This window comes from Temnothorax curvispinosus, unplaced genomic scaffold (assembly GCF_003070985.1).
Source record: "Temnothorax curvispinosus isolate PA1 unplaced genomic scaffold, ASM307098v1 QBEX01003650.1, whole genome shotgun sequence".
NCBI classification, from domain to species: Eukaryota; Metazoa; Arthropoda; class Insecta; order Hymenoptera; family Formicidae; genus Temnothorax; species Temnothorax curvispinosus.
The window spans coordinates 592892-618355 of NW_020213430.1; the positions used below are offsets into that span (position 1 = coordinate 592892).

A 25464-nucleotide genomic window follows, 5' to 3' on the forward strand; every position below is an offset into this window, starting at 1 on the left:
AAAAAAAAAAAAAAAAAAAAAAAAAAAAAAAAAAAAAAAAAAAAAAACTGGGGTCCAGTGGACCCCATGTGACCACAACGGGTTAAGGATAGTCAAGCAAATAAAAGAACTCGTTTTTGCTTGTGCCAAGAAAGAATCAATGTCAATTTCTTACTCAAAGCCGAGTTTCGTAAAAGCCACATAAAAAATGTGTACGCCGCGACTTTTGTATATCGGTACGGAATTTGTAGAACGCGAAATATTGTATCCTAGAATAATCTTTATTTATATGCGCACCTTGTGTACCGTGTCGCGAGTTTAATCCGTAATAAAAGTTTCGCTTTCCTATTTTCGTAACGTAAGTTGTGTCATATCGTGTCCAAAGTTATTGCTTTGAACGCAGCCATATTTGCGTGCCTATGTAGATAGTATTATATGCAAGGATGTCTTCATCGCATATCTCAGAAACGATTTCATAAAGATCATGCAGAAACTAATATGCAGTTACCAACCAATTAATTATATAGATAAAATTGTGCATGGCATTGCGAACAACATGCGAACATTATGTACATTATGTATCCAACAATAAAATTGTAATTAAGACTTTTATATAATTAGTAATTAGTGCTATTAATTACCCAACTAAGTAATCATCTCGGCTAATTAAATTAAATCGATTACTATTACAATTAAACCGATTCAATAAATTAGAAAATTAAAGAATCGATTAAGCCTTTGGATGCTGATACGTTCCATAAAATTATGTTTAAATTCGATTTTGATGGAGAGTCTAATTCATAAATTAGAAGACTAGTAGTGCCCGGGATGTGTTTTTAACGAGAAAGACGCGTTATATAACGACCGAGAGCTGGAGTTCGGGGATGTCCGTACATTGTTCATCATGAGATATTGATGTTCGGCTAAACGAGTTAAATTTAGACGAGAGCCCGAAAATGATGGACGGCCTTCTATATTGGCACACATCAGCTAAGGAGTGAAATCTTAATCGCGCGCAACAGTTCTGGCAGTACACCCGAACGGATTTCAGAATAACACGAAGCATCTTGCAGCTCTCCTATAATCACGGCGCGCTTAATGGACCGCGCTGTTGCATATTGATTTCGTAACGTATCTTGAACCTGCCAATACCTATAGACGGTGTCTCGACGGTTATCTGGAACCGATCTGACGGCGTTTTTGTCAGGAAGTTACGCCTAACACATCCACAATGCCTTAATATAACTCGAGGTAGCGAGAAACTCGTTGCTCTCCAAGCAACATCAGCCGATGGTGGGATCTCGACTTCTGCCAATCCTGGAGCAGAAGGTGCTTCGCGGGAAGGTGCGACACGGTACACGCCGAGTGGCTACGGGTGGGGATGGTGATGCGGTTCCTGGAGGAATTTCGGGATCGCGCAAGGCGGCCCGAGCGCGCGAATCCTGCACCGCGTGATCCAGTCTACGATCGCACATAGGGCGGCGAGGAACGCATTCCTGGATCTGAGTGATCTTGAAGATAGAAAGCTCTCAAAGTGTTCTCATGTAATAACATTTACATTCGGAAATAGAGTACGGCTATTGTAACGGCAAATTTCGTAATTATAGCTCGTGATTATCCAATCATTCGTGAGTATTATCGTTATTTATTCAAAGGAAGATCGATCGGAACGACTTTAATAAAAATATTCTAATGTTATATACCGTTTTATATAAAATAAATTTGAAAAAGATGATCGATTGATTCTTTATCTATGATAATCTAATTTATTGGATAATGAGTGTATTTTTAGTGAATAATATAATTTGTATGTCGTAACACACAGAGCTGTCCATATCGGTGAAAACATGCCACAAGCGGCCCACGAGACGACGAATCTTTTAATGACGTATTTCATCCTTATTCTTCTATTAATCTCGCTTTGGGTGTTATACTCAGGGTTGTTTTTTTAAGCACGACAGACATTCCTCACCATGGTGAGTTGCGTCTATTAATGAATGTGTTTAAGTCCCGATTTTCATTTGCGTACTCGCGTCGAGCGTCCCGAGTATTTTTCATATATTAATTTTGATATTATTGATAAAATTGCATAAAATAAAAGCTTTTCACTATTTTAATTAAAATTGTCTAAAGGTATTCGTACCTTTTATAATATTAAGATTATATGAGAGAAGTTACAGAGTAAGACTATGGGGTTAAGAAGGTATTGTGTGTTAAATTAGTCATTGAAATCTCCGAACAGTAAGCGGAATTTGATTATTTATTTTGCTTTGCTTTAATCCTATATATCTTATGATGTTGTATTGTTTTTTATGTTGTTTTATCAATAATAAATCACTCGATTAAACGATACAACAATATATAAACTCAAATTACATTTAATAATATTTCAAATATGAAACATCGTATATTTTAGGGCTGAACAACAGAGAAAATACGTGTCAAAAGGCGGATGCGTTCAGAGGATCCAAAATCGTCACCAACGTCACGGACACCTCGTTCGAAGCTCTCACCAGTTCTCATTTATTATATTTTCTACAATCTGGGCGCCTGGAGACATGTTCTACGCAAATCATCCTTGACTGTTTTCGTGACCGATTTCGGCGATGAGAATTATTCAAAAATATATTTACCGAGCAATAGGAAGAATTTCAAAAGTATATTCCCCCATTGTGTCTCGCTTTAATTTCTTGCCACTTTGTCGTGGGAATCGGCTATCGATTTTACACTAATTACATCTTCTTAGATAATTAGCTATGAATACATTATCTACAGTTATAATTCGCATCGTTATTGAATTGTGCTCATCTGGGAAGTGACCGAAATAAATATATCAGTTTGTTTCACGTACGTTCGTATATCTCGGTTTTTGTTTACCTTTACACAGTTGCGATATTAAAAATGTATTATAAAAAGTTTCTTTAAAAATTTGTTGTAGTATATAATTTCGATGCACGACGCGCTACAAACAATAAAATAAATCTCTTCGTATGGAAAGCCGGCTACAGTAGTTTTATTTCGCTGTTACTTTCTGCCTCTCCGGAAATAACTCGTCATTATTTGATTATTATCGAGGTATGCGCAAAGCAGACTGATTGAAAAAGAAAGACGCAATTACAAAAAAATTCGAATTTTATTACAAGAGATGCAAATAGAGAGAACTTTGTAGAGATGTGGACGACGCTCATGCCCGCGTTATGTGTGGGCGTTTCTCCAAAAATAGTCGGCGCTTCCAGCTCTCGAAGTTCGACCGTACGTTCCGCGTAGAACTAAATCGGTATTTTCGACAGCGTACGCAAAAATAGACGACATGATTAGTACACATTTCAATGTTGGGCCGCAATTAGGGCTGAGTTAGCGAAAAGCTTTCAAACATTATGTAAGGCGGAGAGTTTCCTGAGACCGTATGGCACAAGTATATCGAATTACTCGCTTGTTGTATTCGAGCACTTCTCAATACTGACTTTTATGATATTAAATATCCACTTTTTCCGTATACGCAAAGTATCCGTTCCTCTCATCTTTTCTTGCTCTATAATTACTAATATAAATACCAAGTTTGCTCGCCTCTGACAGATCACGTGTTTTTTGTAAATTTATTTTATTTTGAAAAATCTGTTATCTTCGTACTTGACCGTATCCCGTTATATTTCCATGTGACTATTTCAAATGTTTCTTATATTATTGCCAACATTAACGGACAGGTGCGTGCAGGTGCGGATGACGAAATGCACAAATTAAACGAGATACACGAGTACGAAAATTAAGTGCGTGTCAAGTTACATAACCGATTGAACGACACCCTGAAGAAGGGCCAGAAGTCGCAACATAACTTGTGTGGGTCATTTGTTACACGATTTCGTTCTGAAGATCGCCCGCGCGCGGTAGCATAGGACACTCGTCGTATAGTAAACATTTTCACGGGCGTGGACTTAAATGTTACGGCAGCGCTCCAGTAACCGCTCGAAATAGATCTAATCGCTCCAGATTCGTAGTTGCTCGACGTGGCATCCGCACACCCGGTGTCCCGAAAGATGCCGGTGTAGCAATGCCAACAAGTATCCCATTTAATCAATCCTTCTAATGCGATCGGACATCCAATTATATTGTTAAAAATTTACAATCTTAATTACACAAATATTGTTTAATATATTGCAAACAATCGCTGTTTAATATATCGGCGTGAAACTTCTGATCGACGATTATTTTGATTTCTTGGACTTGGTACGAAAAAATAATCCTACAAAGTAAAAAATCTCGATGGCACTTATGAAGCTGCATCCCAAGAAAAGACTAAATATGCCACCCAGCGATGCTGAAAAGTTTTCCTTTTAATTAAGACATTAAAAGATTAGTATGGAAGTGGAAACGATCATTTACCTAGCAAATATAATTCGTCAGCAACCGGGATTGTATCCATTTCTATAAATGTCTCGGATCTCATAAATACTTTTAAAACAGACTGAGCTTTTGAAAGATTTCGGCTGAAATAAAACAAAAATATATGTATGGGAATGCAATATATTTTTTAAAAACAATGTTTTAAGGTTCCTGGGGTCTTTCCCGACATCTCGTGAGATGTGACGTCAGAAGCGAGAAACGTTGAGATTTGACACGTTGAGAATTCTTGCATGGCATTTCCAAATAAAAAGGTATTTGCATAAAATAACACTTCAGATCACTTCAGCACACTTTGGAAATACTCCGAGTTCAGGTTAGATCTACCCCTTTCCCTTGACAGTTAATAAACAGCCGTAAAATTAATGTAATACGAAATCTAGTCATGCGCCTGCGCATAAGCCTGCATCGTTTCACATTCGTTTTACGGATGTTTAATAACTGTTAAGGGAAAGGGATGCAACTCGGAGTATTTTTAAAATGTGCTCAATTAAGTGATCTGTAGTGATATTTTAAGCAAATATCTTTTTATTTGGAAATACCACGCAAGAATTTCCAATGTGTCATTTCTCGCCCTGACGTCACAGTCCAACATGGCCGCGACGAGTACCCAGGAGGCCTTAAGAGATATGTGATTTGGGTTGTTTTATTATTACTTACTACATCGGGGAATTGAAATAGTGATCACCATTTAAAACAAGCATGGAAGTTCGTAGCTCGTATATTACGTTCCAGCATGGAGTTAAACATTCACACGTGAAATTTTCTGTAAAAACATTTTGAATGACCCGTATATTGTTAGCGTTCCTGTAAAGACACTCGAAATCTTCCCAGTCACAAATCTACAAGTATTAGTATATTAATTTATAGAATATGCTATGATTTTATTATAAAATTTTCATCATTTTATTATAAAACTTTAAAGTTACTCTGAAAGAATATTTATGAGCTATAGGCGTGTAGTAATGTGGCACACAACCACAGGCTTGGAGAACAGCCTCTATAGAGCAGCTGATAAAGCAGTTGGAATATTGATATACAGGAAAATACTTCAGTTCAGTTTTCTTGTCTGCGCATTTTGGAACCCATTTACCGATAGAATTTCGTTTATAATACCCGGACAGTTTTTTCTTGACAGACGGAATTATGGAGATCTAGATTGCGCCAAAGTAATCAGATATTATGCGAAATACTTAGGAAATGTTTGACTAAACATTTTTTTTGATAATATTACTTAAAAGAATATAATTGTATTTTTGTACTTAAGAAGTAAAAAATCGTACCTCCAGTTTTTGTCAAAATGGAGTTAATACATTTTTCAATATAACAGGAGCTTAAATTATATAATGGTAATGCGTCTTATAATGTCTATTAATTATTATTAGTTCCCAAGATACACAATGTTCAGGAAAAAAGTCATATTAAAAATCTTTACAGTGCCTAATTTTTAAACAGGGTACAGCGTGTTATTGGCAGTTGTACTATTAAACATGTCAGTTAACTTTTTTTTTATTTTATATGTAAAAAAATATATTATTTTCCTACCCGAGAAAAAATATTCATATCTGACAGTATATGAACATATATAAACATATATGATATATATATGAACATATATAAATGAGATATGAACAGATATAAGTTTTACATGCCCATATATAAAGCATATATAATCATATATGGTTATCTATCGCCATATATGATCAGATCGTACATTATACATAGCACAAGATCTGATCATATAAGTTCATGTATGGTCAGACATATTATTATGTGTAGCAGATATGACACTATACATAATCGTATCTGGCCTCACATGGTCGTATATAAAGAATGTTCGGCCATGTATTATCAGATATAATTATATGTGGCCATACATAACTGTATCGGTACTGTATATGATCATATATGACAAGACACACGATGCTGTATATGATTGTATATGTTCATATACGGCCGGAAATGATATGAAACATGATCAGATCTGTCTATATATGACCAGATTGGGATATAATGATATAAAATGTCCGGGAAAAATATTCATATCTGACAGTATATGAACATATATAAATGAGATATGAACAGATATAAGTTTTACATGCCCATGTATAGAGCATATATAATCATATATGGTTATCTATCGCCATATATGATCACATCGTACATTATACATGACACAAGATCTGATCATATATGGCGATAGATAACCATATATGATTATATATGCTCTATATATGAGTATGTAAAACTTATATCTGTTCATATACTGTTAGATATGAATATTTTTCCCGAATTTTTAGGCGAATAAAATGTCCGCGGAAAAAATATTTATATCTGACAGTATATGAACATATATAAATAAGATATGAACACAGATATAAGTTTTACATACCCATATATAGAGCATATATAATCATATATGAACCTATATAGTCATATAAGATTATATATGATTCAGATCAGATATTGCGTCTCAAAAAGTATTCGATAGATGGCATTCGATGGGATCTGCTTCTCGTATTTAAAATTTGACAAACAGTGTTATAAGAACGGTATCAAAAGACACGACACTGTCTCGCACTATAGAGCGGCACAATTTTTGTATTAGTTGTATCGTGGAGTCTACTTTTATAATAAAGTGACATACTCTTAAAAAATAACTTTTGAAAATATCCCGAGAAAAAATTTTCATATATGATCATATATGAATGGCCATATATGGTCAGATATGGAAATTGGCCAGATCTGAGACCATTCTTGATCAATCCTCAGAGAGATATGAAAAAATGGGCATCAGTTATGATCAGATATTAACATATACAATAATACCAGATCATATATCCTCAGATCTGGCCAATTTCCATATCTGACCATATATGGCCATTCATATATGATCATATATGATCAAATATGAATATTTTTTCTCGGGTATTTAAAACTTTAAATCTTGTTTTATCTAAATTCATAATAACGGAGATATGATTTTTGACCTCTAAGGTACAGATTTATATATGAAAATACATGATCACCTGTAATTCTTGCTCTGTTTGCAGAATTTGTCTAGTAGCTATAGTGGTGACATATTCCAGAGGATGATGAGGGAACATCTATCGCACAGAAAAAAAATCAGATATATACAATACACATTTGAAGAAATGTGGGAGGCAAATGTCTCCCACTGACATTCGTGAATATAATTTTCTTTTTTAATACAGGAAACATAAAATTACTCGAAGAACGTTAAATTATTTAGAAACGTTAATATTACATCTGTGTCAATTTTGTACCACAAGACCGACGGAATTTGTTGAATATTTGACGTATTTTTCTTCCGTGTCATCCCCATCCTCGACCAAAAAATCTCGATTTAAAATAACCTTAAGACCGGATCTTGCTCCGTAGAAAGGAGTTGTGAGAAGATCGTCGAAATCTGCAGTGGCCTTACTTTAATTGAAACGAAGTCAAGACGTGAGACAATTGTGTAATAATAATAATTCATATGTAATGAAATAAATATAATTACCTGCCATTTTTTATGTAATCTTCGAGAAGATAATTGAAAGAACAACATATACCTGCGAAAGTGTAAGATACTTTGAACAGTTCGCTGCAATCTTTCTCATCGTCGTTCCAACTACAAAAATCGAATATGTCTTCGCAAGGTCGCAAAGCTCTTACTAAATCTACCAGCGTCATATTATTTGTCTTTAACAGTAATTTCAACTCGTCCACATGCGTCTTACCACCAGGAGCATTCTCATTCGCAAATGCGGGTCCGTATCTAAGAGAAATTTCGTACTCTTTATTATTATTAAATATAAATCTTAAATATTAGTTGCTTGTTTGCAGAATTGCATAATTGCATTTGTTTACTTTTACACATTACGTGCACTGTAATAAAAAATACATGTACCTAACTAGGAATCTCGCTGTGTTGTTAGTCATATTGTGCGGTATATGTAAACTTTCAAATACTTTTCTGCGTCTTGCAGCCTTCGGTGGTATTAATGGACAAATAGTCAGAGCTGGGAAAGGGGCCCTAAATATTGGCGTGTGAAACGACCGAATAATGCTGCGGGTTGGATTAGTGCTGTAACGCACCCAGAATTTATGAAGCATCAAAGCTAAGACTAAAAGAACGATGTCACATTTGACAAATTTCAACGTATATCGAGCACTACAGCTAATTAATAATTAACTCTTTGGCCATGTCATTATAGTGGCTTTATTTTAAACGATCTTTTGCGACAAAACGCTATAAATTATAGCATGGTTCTTTTCTTATCGCTCAATGTCTTATCGCTATCAAACAGAATATCCTCATTTTCTTTGATCTGCATTTGTTTCATCGAGCTGTGCATACAGCGGTACAGCTCCGTGATCAACTCAATCATAGCCAAAGGGTTAAAAATGCAAATATGTATTATATCTGTGTATGACACGGAAAGAACGGTTTTGCTGAAGTATCTATAAAATATTTAGCTAGGTACAGATCTAAAAATTATTTTGTTGCACCATCAAAATAATTATAGTAGGTCGCTGAAGTATGATAATAATGCTATAAAAAATATTTTGACATTTTAGCAATCAGTTTGAGTGTTCTACATAATTATTTTGATGGTACAACAAAATTATTTTCAGATCTGTAGGTATCTAGTTAAATTTTTAGATACTTTGCAGCAAAACCGTTCTTTCCGTGTATACATTCGTTATACCTACACACAAAACTGCAAATCATAATTAAAGTCCAGAAGATCTTTCCGATAATGCTGGATTTTATTTGCAATTTACTGAAGTACTGCATGCCATGCACCGAACTGATAGGCAGATATTCTCGCAAGAGTTGTAGAGCAGTCACTTTTTTACTCTTTACCACCGACCGATTGTACAATTTGATATTAGCATGGTCGAATAATTCTTTTCTCATCCTTTTCGAGGCTTCTACATGATTCACTGTAATCTTCTTCACTCTATGTCGCCTATGCTGTGAAGTATCTAACATCGTGACGTAGACCAAAATCCACGGTTTTGTCAATGCTTCTTTGACGTTCACTGCTTACAGAATATTTCACACACAGAACTATTCTCTTGATAATGCTTCTTCTACGGTGTGCTGCTTTATACTGTTGTTTGATCAGAATCACGTTGATTTTATCGCTTTGCGTAGAAAGTTGCTGTGTTGCTGCGATAAAGCAAACCTAGCGTGTCAAGGCTGATACTTTAAATAATTTATTACATTTTGCAAAATTAATGAAATATGATGGCAAATCTGATAATCGTGATAAATGCAGTACTTTAAACAGATTTATTTTCCGACGACCGCGATTAAAAGTATAAATTGATTCTATTATGTATTTAAAAAATACAGCTCAGCAATATACGTATGGCGACGTAATATCTTATGACTCTCAACAGTTTTAAGAGAAAAAGATAAGTTAAGCATTAAAATGTACACTTAAAATTTCAACTGTTCAACCTTTATTTACAGAATCTCATGAAAACAACAAAAAGGAATATCTAGCTTAGAGCACGTACAAATAAATAAGTAACACGCAACGAAATATAAAAAGTTATACCTATGTACAGAATGGAAATTTAATTATTATCAACATATCGTGATCACGGTTGTTCTATACCACAAAGTGAGTTCTTCTATTTAGCGCGGTGCCATGGTGAACTTGTGAGCTTAAAATATTTGTGACTATTCAAGGGGCATCGTCACACTAACTGTCAAAAATCTTGAAACAGAGCTAGTTGGTCCGGCGGCAAGGGTGGTTGGGAACGCCAGTCGGTTTCGGGATAATCGTCGAAGCAGCTTGCGTCGCCCGGCGTTTTCACTCGTGGCCTTATCGGAGGTGTCAAGGCTCTTTGCGGCACCTGTGGACATTCATCGATCGTTTAACCGCCGCTGCGCTTCCGACATATCACGAAACGTAAAGGCACGCATACAGTGATTACACTTATTAAATACTAATTTTTTTCGCTTCCGTCATTTTTTTTTATCTCGCTTGCGCATCATACATCACGCGAAATTAAGTAGACCGATATGATCAAATTACCAAGGGCCATTCGACCAGCTTAAACCATCGATGCCTCTTGACGTCCTCGGCGCCCTGCCTCATGTTTCCCAATCTCTTGGTACGGTCGGCGATCAATAATTTCTTGATCAGATCCTTCGCGATGGGATCCATGTGCTTCGGCCATTCTATCCTACCGCTCAGGATCTTCTCGTAGATCCCGAAAGGGTTGTCGTCGAAGAACGGCGGATATCCCGCCAGCATCTCGTAAATTAAAACGCCTAACGCCCACCAGTCTACGGCTTTATTGTGTCCTTTGCTTTGAATTATTTCCGGCGCCAAGTATTCTGGCGTACCACACAAAGTCCATGTTCTAAAAATGCACGTGTTAATTATAGCCACGGTTTCACAATGTTTATTATGACATGCCGTAACAGGTGAAGTTCAGCCGTAACATATGCTAATTGTGTGACATTGCAGATATTGCTTTATAACAGATGTTCTTTATCAATGCAATTTCAACTTACAGAAATTAGTAAGTAAAAAACAAAAAATGACATTAGATTACAGAACATTTTATTATGTAAACTTGTTAATTTTAACTCTTACACGCTTACTAGAGATAATCTTTTTACCGTTTTATTAACAAGCAAACTTCAATTTATTTATTTTCAATCGTCGTCAATTCATATCCTATTTTTAAGTTATTCTCGTTCTGAGTGACTCACCTATCCGTAAGTTTCTTGGAAAAACCGAAATCGGTGATTTTGAGGTGGCCCTGACTATCGAGGAGAAGATTCTCTGGCTTGAGGTCTCTGTAAACTATATGCTTGCTGTGCAGATAATCCAGGGCGCAAACTATTTCGGCCGCGTAGAAACAACTCGTGGGTCCGGCGAATCTTCCGGCCGCCCTCAGGTAGGAGAAGAGCTCTCCGCCGGCGACGAACTCCAGCAGCATGTACACCCTGGCCTCGTCCCTGCCGCTCCACAGCCTGAAAAAAGCAGCCCCATAATCTTAATCCTAGTCACACTTATTTTCGAGCCCTTAATTCGCCACACTCTGGTCCGTGAGACCGCTCGACTTTGTCGCATTGTCATTTTCATTCTAATTAATATTTTTTAGCTTGTACTGTAGAAATTGGAAGTACAGACTCTGAATAAGATGTTTATGATAATTATTAGGTCAAGAAAATGATTTAAATTAAAATTATAAACTTATTATAAGGAAACTAGAAAATTATGTTATTACGTGAAAATTAGAAAACTGAAAAACGTTCAACGGTCCACTAGACCGGAGTGTAGCGAGCTAGAGTTAAGATGTTATAAACCAATCGCAGAGCCGTATTAGCATCTTAAGACGTTACTTAAGACGGTCTTGAAATAAGAAACGGTCTATGAATATAATCCGGGGTCATAGTTTGAAAAGAAGGTGACAAGCTGAGCTGTTACGCGAGCGCAGATCTCGATTTCGCAGCGCTGACTGAAAAAGCGTTCCTCTCGCGAGTGGATCGATTTCTCTCGCCTTTATCCAGCTATTAATCGCAACATGGCGCAAGTCGTAACGGCGTTTGCATGTATCTGCTTAGACTTGGCCGCGCTTTTTACCGTATCGTCTTCACGAGAATCTTTTCCTTGACCGACAAACGCAACACTTTCTTCATTCCCTTCATTACATCGCGCGTTCGAGCAAGCACGCTTGAAGTAGTTAGGGAGTAATTGCCAACCATTCTCAAGCAATGTTTTCCATTCAATAATAGACGTATAATACTTACATGTTGACAATGAAAGGATGCTTAACTTCCTTCAGAATTGTGACTTCATTGCGCAAGTGCTCGACTTGCTTCAGTCTGATCACGTCCACCATGGAGAGGATTTTTAGAGCGAGAGGTGTTTCATGATGCCTGCAGAGAACCACCCTGCCAAAAGTGCCTGTGCCTAAAAATTGTATTTAAATATTTAAATTAGATATTTATTGGGGTTTACAAGCGCGACTTTAAAGATAGGAGAGATTGGAGCTAGAAGTCACACGGGTAAGTTGTCACAAAGCTTATATCTCATTTAATAGATTAAGTGAAATATTCTTCTCTATAGTGTAAGTTGCTCCTATCGTGTTAGTCGGGTGTACAAAATAGCTCGTTTTGAAAACATCGCATGTGATACTAACGAGCACTTTTTAAAAATTGGCGGTCGTGGGTAAATTGTCTTTACCTCTATTTTTATTGTTCCGTTGGTTTTTGGAATTATTAGTCGTAATTTCCTTTTAGTCATATAAGAAATATTATAGTTTTAGATAATTTTTCTTGTATTTAGTTAACCGTCATTGCAACATAGTTTATAAATATGACTTCTTTGTTAAAAATGACCGTTCAGGGTCTAAGTTGTCTCAAATGAGATGAGATTCAAAGTTTATGAGAATTATTATTTTTTTATTTACTCAAAGTTATGAAAGTATTACAAAGTTTATAAGAATTATTATTATTTCATTTACTCTAAGTTTATGAGAATTATATTACAAAATTTATGAAAATGATTAATTTTTCGTTTAATTCATGCTGCAATATATATTATCAAGTTAAATTTACCAAAAACTGGCACTAACTTTAATAAAATATTAAACTAGGAACTATTTGTCGTATGTTTCTTCTACATGATAGATACATGACAATCAATCCAGAGTCATATGACAACCAACCCTGGGTATGGGGTCAATTGTCACATTTGCACGATTTTACTTAGAATTAAATAACTTTTTTGTGTATAAATATACAAGTCTAATATTTTTTTTCTTACACCTAAAGGATGTAACTACATTATAAAGTAGTATACAATATTATAAAATATTGCTAACATTTTTTTAAAATCAGTATTTGAAAAGTGTGACAATTAGCCCCGGTCTCCCCTATCTGTAAATTAGAATTTATAATTATTTTATATCATAATAATTTCCTCCTTCCAATATTATGAGAGTCAATTTTATTAAATTGAATAAGTTTCGCATTTTACGAGACATTCCGATGATACTGGGTAAGTCTTCGATCCGTTGATATTACGATCAAAGTTCAATGCAACACGACTTCACGAATAATAAGTACGTTTGTAGCAAAATGTGCCATCTATTGAACCATTGAAGTGACCGTTAATTACCAACGCTTTCGACGTTCTTTTGATGTGATGTGCATTGCGCGGCGCGGTCTATTTAATGCACTTTCCCACGAATGCAGGTGACGATGCAGGTTGTTCTGGTTAACGTACCGTGACCAATTAGCGCGCATGCAATGAGCCTTGGCCAAATTAAACAGCGAAATTGGCCGTCACGTTGCAGCGGCCACCGCGCGCGAGATAGTTTATGCGCGCGTGCATTTGTGTCGAAAGTGTATCTCGCGAGACGAAATTGGCCGCGTGATAGGCCCCTTAGCCAGGGGCGGCCGGGCGGCATGATACATGCGCGTCGTCTACAGACGTCGCCGCGACGGTGAGGAGACCACTGGCCAACGATGACTTGGAACAGGTGTCAACGGTAAAACGACGAAGCGCTTCCGGTGATGGCGTGGACGCTTTAAATACTCGCGCGCGACGGACGCGAATTTAGGTGAAACGTCGTCGCGCGGCAGTCTCGAGCGAAGAAATTGTCCAAGCGACACCGAAATCCAGAAGCTGGGTCTTAAAAAATTTTGTTCTCTACTGACGGCGATATAGCTCGAACGCATCTGGGGCTAAAATTACGAAAAGAGGAAAAAGAGAGTCTCACCGGCCGAGCACCTGCAATTTTCCGAACCATTCTCTCACATAATTCTGACTTTAACGAGCAGTTAAATATATATACCGCATATCCTCTTACTCTCTGGTGTCCCACTTTGAAAACGACAAATTTGATTTCTTCTCGCTCGTTATTTTTTCTTAAATCCCGTGTGATCCAAAATATTATATTTTTATTATTGCGAACTGAGTTTCTACTTTCTATTTGTTCTTGCACAAATATACATACGACGTTCACAAATTTATATCTCTGAATTTAACAACTTTCTAACAGTACTTTTATGCATCGTTAATGTAAAAAATTTCTCTAATTGTAATTTTATATAAGTATTTATAATTTGATAAATATACATATACCAATATTTTAAAAGATATTAATCACGCTATCGAGTTTAATTTCCATTTTTTTTACATCGTGCCAGTTATAAACAAAATTCTCAGAAATTTTCTGAAAAATGAATGTAAAATAAGTAAAATAACTCTTTCATAGAATTCAAAAATTGCGTATTGTATCGATTTAGTCTTTACTATTCACTTATGCCAACCACAAATATTAGCTATAGATAAAATTTTAATAAAAATAAAATTGTAGGGAGAGAGACAGAGAGCTCAGTGTAAAATAGAGTAATCCCAATCGGTTTTTCGGCTAGGATAATATTTCGTGCTTACCGATGGTCTTGATGATTTCCAAATCGTCGATGTCATATCGTGGCGGGTCCTCCTGCGATCCCTCGTCGTCAGACGTGGTGTCCCCCGACATCGTTTACGGAGCACTGTCGAGCCGAGCGTCGTCAGAGAAAGTTTCTGATTTATTTCTCCCAGGCACCTCGACACGTGGAAAGAAGAAAGGAAGCCCTGGTTCAACGATCCACACACCGCGATATTCTTAGACCACGTACCGACGACTACCCGTGCTCATATCTGCTGTGCGTGACTTCAACTTGTAGCTTGTAAACTCGTAGCTTCCCAGAAACGACTCTTCGTCGGTCTCCGATATAAAGATCGCGAGTCTAAATGTGTAAAGATCACCCGGTGCACGCTGATCGCGTTCAAAGATGATAGCAGGCGTTTTCGCGAATTCCCCTTCAATTGGAAAACACTTTGCGATCGGTATTGTCTCCAGGAAGTGTTCTCATAACTACTGCTCGAAAGCGAGCCGAACGAATGTCCGCGTCAACGACTCTCCTTTCTTGCGGCTCTCGCTCGGAGCGGTGAAAACAGAAAATGTGCGCGTCGATTTCACAAGTGTCATTTAACTGGCGGCAAGTGCGGCGCGTCGCGGTTTCGCTCGGGCATTCGAATGTATAGAAAACGAGTTTGCTTTCCGCGTTTCCACCGCGGCCGCAACGCGTCGAGCGGCTCTATCAACGAATTTTATCGGCTCGGTTCTCCCGTGCTCCGATTAAATATCATTGCAAAAAGAAAAAGTGCAGTCGCGAACGCGTCACGCGAGCGTTGCCGCGATTTCCGCTCGGAGGGATATACCCCGCGCGCGAGTGGTATTTGCAATCGGTAGCGTTCCGTCCGTTCACTTCGTATGCCCAGCTACGTGTTTTGCAACTTCGTTAACTAAGCTGTCATCCTTGGTTCTAATTTCAACGCGTCTGTCTCACGGTATAATTCCAATTTCTTTTCAATCCTATTCGATATTCAGGAGTAGCACATTATTTAAACTCTGACACGCGGCAGCTGAGCGGCGCACGTGAGTGATTGCTTATTAAACCGCACGCTTCCTAGAAACGAGCGTCGGGCCGCACTAACACCAATGCGATCTCTGACAGCAAGCGCCTCGGTCAGTGGAGCACATCGCAGCAGCAGAATTGTATCGTATCATTTCCCCGATATTCATCGAACCGTTCGATCGGACGGAACTCGAAACGCTGCTGGCTGGAGGATGATTACCGCGTCATCCCTGGACCCTGCGCAGCGCGCAGTTCGGATGCCAAGCAGAACTAAACTGGTCACCGAGGGATCTGAAAAGGCTATCCTTCTGTTGCCCCCTCCCTTGCCTCGGACCCCCCATTCGCGCCCACTCGCGCTTACTCTTACTGAGCATCATCGGTCTGTACCATCTAGCCGGCGAGATTTATAGGAACCGCGCGATCAATCCTCGAGGAGGATATCGGCGCGAGATACGCATGACGCTGCGGCCCACCAGCGGAAAGCCGTGGCCCGATAAAAGCGGGCGCAAAAATACGAATCGTTTGTTCTAAATTAAAACTTTCGGTTTCGTATTTTGGCGAACGTACGCGAGACGGTTGCGTCAACCCCATAAATACGGGGGCTGCTCTCTCGTCGAGATTCGCCCGAGAGAAATCCTGAGATTTAACCGCTCCCTCCCGGATGAGTCTGACGAGCCTGAAATTCATTTCGTGAATCATGCTGGACGATGACTGTGCATTTCAACATTTTTATTGATGATACATTCGTGAAGGAAACAAGATCGCTGCTTAAGGCTCCTGGATGGTCACCGCGGCCATATTGAATTCTCACTATTGAGGCGAGGAAAACACCCAATTTTGTCGTCCGTACCATTTTCAAATAAAGAGACATTTCAATAAAACATCACTATAGATCGTTTCAGAACACTTCCGAAATTGACCGAAAACTAGCCTTTTCCCTCGACAATAAACAAACAGCCATAAAACAAAGCCTAAACATACGGGAAAAACAGCCGTTTAACGACTATCGAAAAGAGGTGAAAACGTTACTTCCGCATGCAAATCTTACTTTTCGGTCAATTTTACGATTTTCACGAATACGTTAAACGTTAGAGCACAAGCACAGAGCGAGTAATAAAGAAATAGCAAGGACGACAAAATAGGTTGTCAACATGTCACAAGACAGAATTCTCCATTGGAGAGAGTGAGAGGAGAGAGTGGCGGCGCCACCGTCAACGCAGAGTTCTCGGCTGACCATCCAGGAGCCTTAAAGAAACTAACTAAAAGTCTAAAAGTCGCTTGTCAAGTCAACATGAAAAATCCGCTGTAGATATCAAAGTCCACGAGAGAGCGGATATCCTCGTGGTATATTTCATAAATTGACTATACGTTACTGCCGTTGCAAAACGATCAACGGTCGCGGAGCGAGAGCCGGCTGACGATCGGGCGATTCCTTCGAATTTCAACTTATTTTTAAATTTGGCGATCGTCCAGATGCATTTTGCTACCGACGCTCGACGTCGCGATGACTGACGACACGTATCGGGTCCCAGCGCTACCAGAGCGCGAGCCCCCATAAATCGCGGGCTTTTATATTTATCGCTAAGTGCTAGCCCGCGATCTGCAAGCGCGTTAAAAGCATGTTCGCCGATTTTATCAGCGGAAAAATCGCGCCGTTTTTTTATCGGCGAGAGCAACGACAGCGCGTGGACCTATTACGGTTTCCATTAATTCGAGATCGTGGAAAAAAAAAGTTCGCGAGTATGCAAGGCGGGTAAATTACCGTCACGAATCCATGACTGCGTTCTTTCGTAACCGATATTTGGCGTCCTCGTGTGTTTCGTGATCTTTAACGTCAACGCCTGTGTGCGCGATTGTTGCGTAACGAGATAGATACAAACGTATATAGCCTAAGTGTTACATATTGCGTCAGCTTGCAAAATAAATTATTGAGGTGCACCTGTTTTATTCATACGCGGAATACGAGAATGGGCCTCTTAACGTTTAACAATTTCGTCTCTCCCTGCTCAACGAAAGTTTTGTAGAGGAAACGGCCGTACGTGTGTCGCGTGATCTCGATATCGTTGTCTCGGTATCCGTTCCGTAATACGCGCGGAGCTTGATTACCGACCAAACTAAAAATAATAGTTTCCCGGAAATCCCGTCGCGCGATGTCATTCGATGCCAAGACAAGTATAAGCACCTTAATAATCACATATACCAGCTTTGTACGAGGCGTATACTGAAATAGTTTGCGGTTACGAGACAGCGATACGATCCGCGACGCACACGTGTTTTCGACGATGGAATAAGCACCGCATTTATTGTGTCGCATTATATAAAAGCTCCGTTCATCGATTACTCAATGGAACGCAACAAAAAGGCTACGTGGCCAATCAACCGACGTAGATGTTCTATCTACCGAAACATTCAGTACAATGCCTTTTTTTTATTAACGTATTCATAATGTACAAACGAAGAGAGAAGAATTCTGATTTTTAACGATGTATCGATAAAATGTGCGCTAACATTTTGTTGTATATTTAACAGAAAGATGCATTTCAAGAGACCTGATTTAACCCTAGACAGACTCACTGGGGTAATACGTTACCCCACGCAAAATTCAAATTCGCATCATTTCAGCCAAATTTTTGGTTCTTTGTTTTTTTTTTCGAAATTTTTTTACTGTTTTTTTTTACTACCGCAAATTGATGACTACTATCGTCTTCCCTATTAAACAACAAACAAAATTATCTATTATAAAGTTTTTTAAGAACATTCTGGAAATATTATACACACGGTACAAGTTTGGGGTAACGTATTACCCCAGTGAGTCATTCACGTATGAGAAAAATAAGTGAGTCTGTCTAGGGTTAACAGAGAGACTGATATTTGGTTACAAATTTTTTTTTTTTTTTAGAATCGCGTTATTAACATTTAGATAGGAATGTTGGTGTTGAGTGACCGCCATGCAATATATCATTTAGTTCTAGTAAACATCTAGCGATATTTACCGGTAACTCGAGAAACAAATGCGTCCGTTCTGGCGGAGATCGGGCGTTTTTATAGCGTCACTTTGCGGATGCGAATGAGTCGTCGAATCGATATATATTTGTTACGAAGTTCTGATTTTGATCGTAAGTCAATATTAGCTTTCGCGATGACGATAGTCGAAGATTGATGGCCCGTGAACATCGCACGCGTTATCGAGGAAAGGCGGAGTTTGACTGTCGGGGAAGACCGATCGTTGTTTCGAGAAATAAGTATACAGATTTCAAAGTGGCCAACTACTAATAAACAGCAGTATAGAGATCTTCATAATTCGCCTCGCATCTTCCTAAATTCAAATCGCGCTTTTTAAAAATTCATTTTTATTCTAAATAAATTTTCTTAATATTATTCAATATGCGAGTAGATCTTTTTTTGAATTTTTTGAAAAATTCATTGACCGTTCTTTTAATTCATTTAATTGCATCGTCGATTTTGAACATATATTTGTAAATGCTTTTTTCGCTGCTATTATGCGTTTTCTCACGTTATTCAGAGCGAACAACAGTATAAATTGCGATGTTGAATCACCACCGCAAAAGTGTCCATACTTTTCAAGGACGCCGAGCCGAGAAAGTCATTGGTCAGCCTGTGACGTCAACGTCGCCCACGGTCTCTGGATGTAGATCAAATTCGATATCTAGAAACCAAGAGACGAATAGATAAGTACGTCGCTCTAATGTACTTTGGCATGAAATCACTTCTCATTACCATGTCATTATTGTTAATCCTCCAATTGCCAAACATCTGGCTAAATAGCGTCCGAATACTCCGGATGTCCCGTCCGCTGACGTGTCATTGATTGATGCGCTTCATTAGATTTTTGGCACTTTCGACCACTTCGTCAAGTTCATTCTTCGCTACATCGGTAAAGACTGAAGACGAAGTGTGGCTTCATGCTTTTCTTAATAGTTGCCAGGCCGAATGTTCTCCATAGCGTAACAATGATTAGCATGAGTCATCGACCTACCTTGTCACGGTACGCAGGCAAGTCCTTTATTAAACCCGTTTCCACTTGCGTCCGTGTAACGTGGAACACAAGTAATAACGTAATGTGATTTGACCTCCCTCTAATCTCCGTTTTCAAGTTTTTTACTCAGGACACGACGACGCGGCTTTCAATGGATTTGCTGAATAGCGATAATCTTTATTTTCTCACGATGAAAGAAACTTCTGCGGCGGTCGTTGTAAAAAGCCACAGGATTTATCTGCGCCGTATATTCGCCTAACGTTTCGCGTCCCCCGCGTGTGCTTGTATATATCTTCGACTCCGAGACTCCGCGCGTCGTCACGTTTCCGCGTGTGTATGCGTGTGTATACCGCGATGATTGCCCGCACACACGACACAGGCGAAAAATATACACGCGCGCGTGTGGCTAATCGGCGGTTCCCAGGGAGCACGAAGGTTTCGCTCGGTATTTTCAGCGTTGCCTCCGCGAGCGATCCCACGGCGACTTCCGGTTCCGCGCTGACTTATCCACTTCCCGTTGCTATGACAATTTTCCGCGGCGGGTACCGCGCGGAGAAGCGCTAAAAAAAAGTAATAACGTTGTTATGCGCACGCACAGGTCACGGTTCCGTTCCTCCGTGTGCGAGAGAGGAGCTAGAATTCAACGTTTCAGAAACTTCGCCGTCCACGGTTAATTATGCACATCGCATTAATTATACCGGTGAAATCTTGCATCGTTATGAATTATGAATGAATGCAATCGCGAAATATTCACGATAAAAAAAATAGGTACAATCGGGTGAAAATATCTTAACGATTGTTTGTTTAAGCGCGGGGAACCGCTTATGTTGGATCGGAGGAACACCGAACTCCGTCGAGGAATTTCAGCGCAGAAATGAGACGTTACGATGCTCTTTCCCTTCCACTCCGTATCATGCTCAACATGGCGCAGGTGCTTACCTGGGGAGTCAGAGGATGCAGCCAGGCCTGTCTGTTCGTTCGTCTGACCGTCGTGCAACTCAACCTGAAACCGGAAGTGCCGCTTTCTGCCCTGCTGCCCACGAACAATGAGATCGGGAGAGATTCCTGAGAGGACGTGAGCACGATCGAACCACGAGGTGTTTTATCAACAGCCGGGATCGAAAATATTTATTTCTCCGGCTGAAAACCTACGAATTGAAACGTCACGTCCAGTTGTACAAGCTGCGCTGTATTTAGAATCGCGCGCGTCGCGCTATTCCCTTTCTGTATTGTTTAAAAACATGTCAGAAGAATCGGAAAACCTGAATATTCTTTGCCACACGTTTTCAGATTAATTTTTGCATATTGTTATTATTCAAATTCTTTTCATATTTAAATGATAGAATTTCCGACTCTGCTGATATTTTAAAACTTCTTTCTTCACTTCATTTGGCAATACATACATCTTCAGGTATATCTGATAAGGGAATAATTTTGGCAAAAATAGTTTATATACATATATTGATATTTTTTTATGTGCCGTATAGACGTTGCCGCGATATCGTACAACGTGGCACGTAGACAATCGAGAAAATCTTTTCACGGCCACTACGAAGTTACGTGGTGAGCGTACGTGCAGCAACAGGTGTGACGCAACAGGTAATCAAATGCCGGTATTACGATTTGTTCTTCGTCGAATCGATTGTCTTTCTGCACTTGTTTGCGATTCGAGATTTACATCCCCCTGCGCATTATTTCTCGATGATCGTTTCAACGAAGAATGCGATGAGCTTGGATAGTATTTAGAAAGTCAACACCTGGGTGTTTGTCTCGCGCGCAAACTTATTCAATATTTCTTTCTATAGAAAAATTATGAGGAATGTCGACAAAATATTTGTTACTTGCTATTGTGAATAATACAGATATAGATAGATGAGATGATAAATATTATCGCGTAAAGAATTTACGTTAAGGCATGCCGGATAGTTTGAAATGAGAATTCCAAGCAAAATTTCATCGGATTCCTTTTTGATTTTGCCGATTCCGCGTATAAAACGCGAGCGGGAGAATATTTCACGGAGTTGTCGACGCTTTTTCCGCCAGAGGTTCCAGCGAGCGATGATGATGAAGAGTTGTGCATTTACCTGCCTTAGCCGCGCGCGACAGGTGGTGTGTGACACGACTTAAGCCGCGTTGCGAATCTGCCTGAGGACCTTGACGTGGCCTTTTTTCCCCCCGGACATTTTCTACTTCTGCCTTCGCAAAGTCCGTTTCCGGTTGGCTCTGTCTCCTCCGTTACGCTCTTCTCCTCTCCTCTCCTTGTCCTGTCGTCGCCGTACGCCGTCATCGTCCGCGCGCCGCGACGAAACGAGCATTTCGCTCGGCAAATGCGCCTCCCCGTGACTCTCATCCGCGACGCTTTGCGGCGTGTTCTTGCACAGGAGGAGGTCGTTGCTCGTTGCCAAGCGGTTGCTTGCCACGTGTATGCACGGCGCCTCCGCGGCTCGCGGGAAGTAAAGAGAATAGGGGCAGGCTGCTGGTATCTCGTAATAGTTGCACGAAATGGAATTTCAAGTAAATAAAATTATTGTAAAATGTACATTATTTTATTATTTAGACATGCACAAAAGTTGGTAATTAAAATTTCTTAAAGATTACCTTAGAAAAATTAATTAGGGTTAATATTACCGTTTGCAATCAGAAAATAGTTTTGGTTGCTTAAGTTTGCTTAAGTCAGACAACAAGCGTTAGTGATGTACATAGTGATGACGGAAACTAAATTAGAAATAGATTGTGAAAAATTATACAAAGTAAACATAATACTTTCTACGAATTATATTATACATGTCTTTACAAAGAATCGAAGAGCAAAATAATTCTTGTCTCACGTGTAAAGCTGGCAGGAGAGCCATGGTGGAGCGGGCGATGTTGGCAACGAGTCCGGTCCATGTAAGTTTCTCCAATACATACGTGTTTGATGTTTATAAACTGATAGCCGGCGTCGGTGGACGTTTTAATGCCGCGGATACAAGCGCAGCAGAAAATGATTTCCTAGGCTTATCGCGCCGCTGTAAGGCCGGACGCTGTGTATGACACGGGAGCTCCACGGGCCTATTACTTAAATCCCCCGTGAATTCTTCCAGTGCCATTTACAGAATCCAAGCCGATAGATAAGCCAGCGGAGAGTTGGTATGAGGAATTTCCATCTCTTGGTTGCGCCTCGCTCTGAAACCCTGACAAAGAAACTTGGAAAGGTAATAATCGATAGCGGTGTGGCCTTCGAGGAATGGTATGTCGCAACTCGCAACGTTCTCCAGATGCACATGCACCATCGGTAGAAGTCGCTCTACCGAGACTTTATCTTTACCGAGACAGCAATAACAATTTCTAAATATCGAGAGAATGAAGTTTTCAGTCGTCGTGATCCTCGCCGTCACCGTTCCGCCGAAAGGTTCCCTTGTTTTGTCGCTTCGATTGTTTAGGGCCGATATCACAGTCTCCGATTAACGTAATCCTCCGATTAAACTCAATCTGCATCTCTTTCTAACTGTCCCCCTAAAAAGAGACGAAGAGTGAGTTTAATCGGAGGATCACATTAATCAGAGACTGTGATATCGGCCCTTAGACGCGGATGAGTGGTGCCAGCGGTGGCGACGGCCGGCGTACCAGCGATCTTCGGCGCCGGGGCTCCTTTTGACTCGAGCCTGTTTTGTGTCAGGCGAAAAGTGTGGCGACATGATCGTCGCTAGACTCGCGGATATTTACCTCTCCGTAGCGCATATGTGTGTATGTCCTATGTGTGTGCCCGAGTTGTCCGTCTCTTTATGTCACATATGAATATGTGCATATGTTTGTATGTGTTTATACGCATGTCGTGCACGACTTTAGTGGATAATACGTAACAAGAGCGGTTTTTCATCCTACAGCTATTGTCGACTCGACGTCGCACTGAGTGACAAGTCTAGGATAAATCAAAGCGAAAAGATGTTAATGGCGTGATAAAGACCGCGAATGTTGAACGATCGTAACGAAACGATACAAAGGCCATTAATCTCGGTGTACAATTATGACAGCGGAAATAGATTTCGGTATTAATAGACCGATAGCCTAAGTTTACTCCGAGAATTTCGAGTCGTAAATCACGGAGGACCGGAACGGGGTCAATACGGATTTGTGTCTCCGCGAAAAAGAACACAGAACTCGAAAAAAAAAAATCGAGTCAGAGGGGGTCGGCGAAGGTGGAGGCAAGTGCTAAGCCTGTCGACTGTTTCTTTTCCCCTTCTTGTTCTTCCGTCACGGATCGATGACTCTTCCCGGAAGCCGCGTCTGCTAGATCTCGCGAAGCGCGCCATGATTTGTTCTCCAGGCGTTCTCCACGCTCGTCCTTCAAACTCCAACGTCTCGTCTCGCGAATCCTCTCTCTTTCTCTATCTCCGCTCGCTTCTCTCTCGATTTGCTCGCTCCCACCCACGAAATCGTTCCCACACCGATTCTTCAGGTTCGACCGGAGCCATGTTGTCGAGTTTTTCACGTTAGGATGTGCCTCTCCTATCCTCTCCGTCCTCTCGCAGGCTATAATCTAGTCAAGTATCCGTCTATCTGTTCCTGTCTTTCTCCAGCCACTTCTACAATGTATCAGAAATCACACTGTATCCTTCGGTTACAAGTACCCCCTTTCCTGCAAAGCTTCTTTATAAATTCCAAGTCAATTTTTTCGTGGTAAAAAAATTGTGCTAATAAAAAACTGATTTCAAGCGTAATTAAATATCACAAATTACGCATATCGTAACTTTTGATATACATAGTATATCTTGCCGCAAGTGTTTTATGTTTTCTTGTATTATGCTAATTTTTCGCGGTTGTCTCGTGGTAACCAACGTCGAAACGATAACTCTTATTTTTGTCTCATTTAGGATAATCGATTACCGATGACCAAGAAAATACCAAAAAACTAACACCTTAGTTATCTAGCATCGTGAGTTCCCTTTTTTACTTCTAATGAATCTTGTAATCGAGCGGTTACGGCGCGGCTTGATTTAATTCGTTTCATGCTGATTAAGACAAAATCGATCCACGACCGTCGAAAATGATCGAGATGAAGTTTCACGGAGAAATCGATTTTGCGCATAACGCGGCGAAATAATTTATTTATGGAGCGAGAAAGTATATAACCGAGGGAGTAACGCGCGTACTACATCGAGTTTTCCCGCTCGGTTCTCACGATTCGAATCTTCTCGGTGCACCGTGTATATGCTTGCGATTCTTCGCCGACTATCTGCAAGTCTCTCAGTTCTCAAGCCATTCTTCCGGTCATGCCATCATTCTGGTTCTCACGGTTTATTCGAACATCGAGAAACGCGCGGCACGGAAATAATGGCTGCTCGCAGAAGTCTTTTTAATACACCGCGGTTAAATGCCCCCGTACAACGATTATTACTTCGAAAATAATTTGATCGCATTCCTCCGTTCGGTCAATGTCGATGTGATTTTTGTTGGCTCGTTGGCACGTCTTATCGAGCCTGCATAGTCGTAAAAAAAATGTTAAGTATGTCAGTCGGAGCTATTCGTCGAAGTCATTCGACGAAAGATACGTGTTTTCCGGCGCGTTTCTTTCACAAAACTACAGTTATCAGGAAATAATTTATTTCCAGAATAGGTTTGTGCGCGCATCTCTATTGTGACAAAAGGAAGAAAT

General features: G+C 39.7%; 2 protein-coding genes and 1 long non-coding RNA gene across 3 annotated transcripts; 1 reads left to right on the plus strand and 2 right to left on the minus strand.

Moving 5' to 3' along the window:
- Positions 1-1030: 1030 nt before the first annotated feature.
- LOC112452735 lies at positions 1031-2976 on the plus strand. The gene is made up of 3 exons (XR_003040534.1): positions 1031-1607; positions 1805-1955; positions 2396-2976. It is a non-coding gene; the product is annotated as an uncharacterized LOC112452735 (long non-coding RNA).
- Positions 2977-3628: 652 nt separating this feature from the next.
- On the minus strand, positions 3629-9749 carry LOC112452733 (sodium channel protein Nach-like). The gene is made up of 9 exons (XM_025013091.1): positions 9097-9749; positions 8291-8507; positions 7901-8158; positions 7665-7821; positions 7407-7484; positions 5307-5531; positions 5038-5219; positions 4360-4463; positions 3629-4294 (listed from the first exon to the last, which is right to left on the minus strand). The coding sequence occupies exons 1-9, from the start codon at positions 9377-9379 to the stop codon at positions 4182-4184; spliced, it is 1617 nt and encodes a 538-aa protein (XP_024868859.1). The 5' UTR covers positions 9380-9749; the 3' UTR covers positions 3629-4181.
- An 89-nt stretch (positions 9750-9838) lies between these two features.
- On the minus strand, positions 9839-16111 carry LOC112452734 (cAMP-dependent protein kinase catalytic subunit PRKX). Its single transcript, XM_025013093.1, has 5 exons — positions 14820-16111; positions 12167-12329; positions 11123-11386; positions 10437-10767; positions 9839-10254 (listed from the first exon to the last, which is right to left on the minus strand). The coding sequence occupies exons 1-5, from the start codon at positions 14908-14910 to the stop codon at positions 10108-10110; spliced, it is 996 nt and encodes a 331-aa protein (XP_024868861.1). The 5' UTR covers positions 14911-16111; the 3' UTR covers positions 9839-10107.
- Positions 16112-25464: the final 9353 nt, after the last annotated feature.